The following is a 4,967-nucleotide window of genomic DNA, read 5'->3' as shown; positions in this document are numbered from 1 at the left end:
TATAAGTATTTTATTACTATAAATCTTTATAATTATTTCAAAATTAAATAGTTAAGAATATACTTTATTGATAATTGAAACAAACATTCCAATTAATAAACATTGAGAAAAATAAATAATAATTATACAATGACACGGTCCGTTCGGTCCACTAGAACCTGGACCAATTGGCCCAAAAATTTGGGCTAATGGATTGTGGGCAGATCCAAACAAAAGTCTTGCACTGTTGATCCTAGATCGACGCAATTATTTGTGATCCAGCCCAGCTCAGGGTTGGAATACAGTGAATTTCTTAATGGGCCGGTCAAACATGACATAACCCACTTAACAGGCTTAATGTAATCGATGATAAACTTTTTTTTCAATCCTATTAACTTTTAGGGTTTATAGGTTGTGCTTCAATTGTGCTCTCCTCCTAAATCTTAACAATCAAAATGAACATGGGATTCTTCAAGGTATTTATCCCTGAAACCAATGGAAAACGGTTGGTAAGTCTACTCCCCCCCCCTTATGGTCTATGATGTAACTTTTTCTTCTTTTTAGATATATGTAAGCAGCGAATATATATAGTGGAGGGGAAGGATTTGTTGAGATTCAGATCTGAAAAACATGGATGCCTCATGTTATTTTTTTTTTAATTGTTCTTTCCCTTTCATCTTAGTTTTTGTTCTTATCTTCATGTATTTGATCTATAATTGTTGTTGAATCTTTTTATTAAAACTTTTCAATCAATAGTTTTTTAATATAAGTATTTTGAATAAGGGCAGGGAAAGTAAAAGGTTGATAAGAGCCCTTTTGTTGTGCAAATAAATTTGATATGTTTTTCTATATATGTTAAATACCTACTTTTTTTATAAGTATTATGTTTAATTTAGTCCATCAATGATAGAGATTGCATATTTTATTCAAAACTAACAATATTATGAGGGTTGAACGAAGTACTTGTATGATAAAACTTTGAAAATGCCATACATTACATTTTATCCTTTCTGTTATAGCTAGACTCTTGAATTCTAACAACAAAAGTCTCAAACTTTGTGTTTATCTGAAATATTTTATCATCTGAAACTTGTTTGCTTCTATGACATTAGCAATGTGATTTAATAAATTAATGTTCTTCTGCATTTAGTTTTTCAAAAGTGAAGCTTTTTTTCTTCACAGAAACTTCCTACAGCTTATACCGATTACATGGATGGAATATTACCTAGCAACATTTTCCTTAGGGATCGGTTTGGAAATATGTGGCCTATAGGGGTAACCAAAGCAGGAAAAGATATTTATTTTGAATATGGATGGGAAAAAATCATTAAGGACAACATCGTAGAGCTTGGAGACTTCTTTATTTTTGACTTTGATGGAACTAGAATTTTTGACTTTACACTACTTGGAAGAAATGGATGTGTAAAGAAAGGAGTTGGGAGTTTAAAAATTAATGTGAAGGAGGAGGAAGTAGAGGAAATGAATGTTGAACATCAAAAGAGTGTGGATCCAAAGGAGAATACTAGGGCTAGAGATAGCAAGAACATTTCTTCTTTCGATGTTATGGATGAGAATACCCTAGTAGAAGAAAAGGAGGATGAACAAAAGGAATATGAAAATAGGGAAGATGTTCCAGAAGAAGAAGGTGAAAAGGAAGAAGAACCTGATGAATACAAAGAAGGCGAGGAAGATAAAGAAAGAACTGGCATGTTAAAAAAAATGACAACACGTTCAAAAGGTAAACAAAAATTAAATATCTTTAAATATACTCTTATGTTTCATTTTCTATGCAATTCAATTCTCTTATTATTTATGTTACCACAAAACTGACATCTATCATTATTTAGACATTTTTGTATTCATATTATTGTCATGATATATTTAAGGAGACAATTTGCTACAGATATATTCAGAAGTGGAGGTGGAACTAAGCCAAAAAAATGCTTTCTTTGTGACAAAAATACGCCCAAATAGGAGAAATCATCTGGTAATTATTAACATATAACTATTTTATTTGATAACTTTATAGTTCATTCTTATAATATTTTCATTTAACAAAGTGTTTTTTTCTAATTGTAGTACGTTCCGGCTGATGTGGTGAGAGATTACCAACTTGAACTCCCTTCATGCATGACCATTCGTGACTCCGCTGGTAGAGAATTTGAGGCAAAACTCAAGATTTGACAGGACAGTAGAATATGGCTAATTGGAGGGTGGCATGATTTATGTAAGTGGAACCTTGTGGAGGAAAAAGATACGTGCATTTGTGAATTCGTGAGAGAGAAACACAACAATGAACTTTACTTACAAGTTCACGTTGTCCATGAAGGAGAAGGTTCTCATCCCAACAAGAAATAATTTGTTTCTATTTGATAAGTCTTTTATGGCCTTCAGTGTGTTTATGTGGCTAAATATTTTGAAGACAATAAGTAATTTTCTTTGTTGACAGAAGATTGCACAATATTTTCATTTGTATTGATGGGTCTGAAAGTTAAGCAAATAATTTGGTGTTAAGACTAAAATTTCGTTTATTTACATTCAAATGTTAAACTATTATTTGGTCTACAACGATCTATTCAAAAAATGGAATGTCCAGACTTCTTTTGCAAAATACTTAACTTCTTATTTTTTTCTTCTCATATAATTTATATCTAAGGTAATCATCTTGTACTTTGATTTGATATACTTTTGACTCAAAAAGGCCTAAAGCAGTGCGCTACATAGTACCCTTTTAGGGCGTGCAGTGTGCCAACCTGTGCGGCAGCATGGTCGAATTTTTTGTTTCTGAAGTTTGGCACTTAAGGTTGAACATTAATTAGTTTAAGTTCGTAATAGTTGATTGAAAAGTCTTCGTGGGTATGATATCTGGACTAAAAATTATGTAATATTTGTATGGTTGCGTACACTTCCGTGGTCATTTTGACTCAATAAGTTTGCATCTTATTCTTTGTTTAGTCTTTAATTATATTTGTTATTACATTTTCTAAATTATGTCTTGATTTTTTCCATAATAATTTGTAATCCCTATTTGTTTAGAACAGTCTTTGTTCTATAGATCTGGAAAAGAAATATAATTCCCTTTAAGGATTAGGATGACCTTTTCCTTATATGTTTGAGACTACTTGGGATCTATATATAGGATATTCGTTGAAGATTCTAAAGGATTGTACACTTCTTCTATCTTTCATAGTGAAAAACTCTATCTACTTTTTTGCTTTGAGGGTTAGTCTAGCCTAACCTTGTTTAATCCTTGTGTTATTTTTCACTTCTATTTTATTTGCTTGTGATTGTGTGCTAGTTAACCCACAGTATTATCGCAATATATTTTATCTTGTATTTTTCATTTCTAGCATGAATAGATAAACTTGTTAGTTAAGGTTGTAGACTCTTATGATATTTATAATATGAATGATTGTTTGTTTATCTTGCTTATATACAATTTTGGTCGTGTAGATGATAATACAAAAATAAGTCATATTCAGGGTTGGTGTGCTTCTATTTTTTCTAATAATATGTCAGGTTTTTCTTAGTTGATTTTAGGTTTAAAGTGAACTATTTTGTTTGGATTATTTGGGAGTAGTTCACTATAACTTTTGTTTGATTATTTTTGCAAATAAGGGTCAAGGTAGTCAGTTTATTTAGTGCTAATAATGCATTAGGCTTTTGATTATATTGAACACATATGTCAACAATAGAAAATTTGACTCGATAAAGAAATCTAAGGCTTTAATTACTTAATGACAATATAAATGGTAAGATTATTTTTTTTTATTCAACGCCAGTTGCGATCGATAAAACAAATGAGAGAAAAGGGAAAAATAGTTTTCCCAACATAGTAGAATAAATGTGTCATAAGTCTTAAGATCTAATGAGGACACATATAATATATCCTCTTACATGAGGTCGCAACTTCGCGTATCAAAGAAGGAAATATAATTAAAATTACAAGGTAATATTTATGTGTCTTCACCTACACACATTTAATAATATAATAACCTTTAGTTTAACAAAGACGAATAGGCTTAAATTTAGGATGTATTATACAAAGTGAGGTCACATTTATGCGTTCTAACCGGTGTATATCGAGGTCATTGTTGTAACTTTACATATTTGTTTAGGACTTATCAAATTGATTTAGTTAAGCAAGCCATGGGAATAATTAATAATTTGATTTGTCCAGCACTAATTTGTGCCAACTATAAGTTGATAAAATCTATTGTGTTAGAACTACGTGATTCAAGAGTACCTCACACCTTTTAATGCATCAATCGAATTCCTTACCATATCCATTGTTGTCATTGACTAATGCAAATAGTCATTTTGTTTCATTAGAGCTTTAAAAATATGACTTGGAACATCATAACTCAATTCTAAGTGACGACTCTATTTCAGTAAATAAAATAATCTCCTCACAATAACGTTATTTTAATTGGAAAAATCTGACAAAAAGAGTGTGACAGTGTTATCCAACAAAATTCATATATCTAGCTGAACACATTTATGCTGAAAGTTTTGAGCAATGATGCAAAATATTTATTATGATGATATTTGTGGCTTCAACTTGGAATAGAGATAACAATTCTTTGACGCAAAATTCAGGGATTGTTATTAGCGAGCCTCACCTACATTATAATACCATATAATCAAATTGAACATAATATATTTTATTAAATTAAGACGAAAGTTAAGAGAACTTATATCTCGCTCCAGATAAGTTATGTAGTAATTATGTTGTGTAACATAAGTTGTGTAGTATATTTAAGACATAGCTTGTCATACATAAGTTTAGAAAATATTTTTCAAAGTAGAGATAAACTTTTGTAGGAATTAAGTTATGCAATACAACAAAACTTATTATATCTTTTAGAGGATGTTATGTTGTTTTAGAAATTGATCTTTTGTCTCACGCAACATGAGTTTTGCAAGGCTTAGGTTTTACAGTACAACATAATTTTTTATACCTTTTTCAACATAATTTATGTGTTTTT

The 4,967-nt window shown here is 30.4% G+C and overlaps 1 protein-coding gene across 1 annotated transcript; it reads left to right on the top strand.

The window, feature by feature from the left end:
* Positions 1–773: 773 nt before the first annotated feature.
* LOC107019631 (B3 domain-containing protein At5g60142-like) lies at positions 774–2,425 on the top strand. Its single transcript, XM_027916809.1, has 3 exons — positions 774–1,717; positions 1,883–1,966; positions 2,059–2,425. The coding sequence occupies exons 1-2, from the start codon at positions 1,189–1,191 to the stop codon at positions 1,951–1,953; spliced, it is 600 nt and encodes a 199-aa protein (XP_027772610.1). The 5' UTR covers positions 774–1,188; the 3' UTR covers positions 1,954–1,966; positions 2,059–2,425.
* Positions 2,426–4,967: the final 2,542 nt, after the last annotated feature.

Source organism: Solanum pennellii, chromosome 5, assembly GCF_001406875.1.
Source record: "Solanum pennellii chromosome 5, SPENNV200".
In the NCBI taxonomy this organism is placed as follows: domain Eukaryota; kingdom Viridiplantae; phylum Streptophyta; class Magnoliopsida; order Solanales; family Solanaceae; genus Solanum; species Solanum pennellii.
Note: the sequence above shows the minus strand (reverse complement) of the source record. Positions and strands in the feature narration are given on the sequence as shown.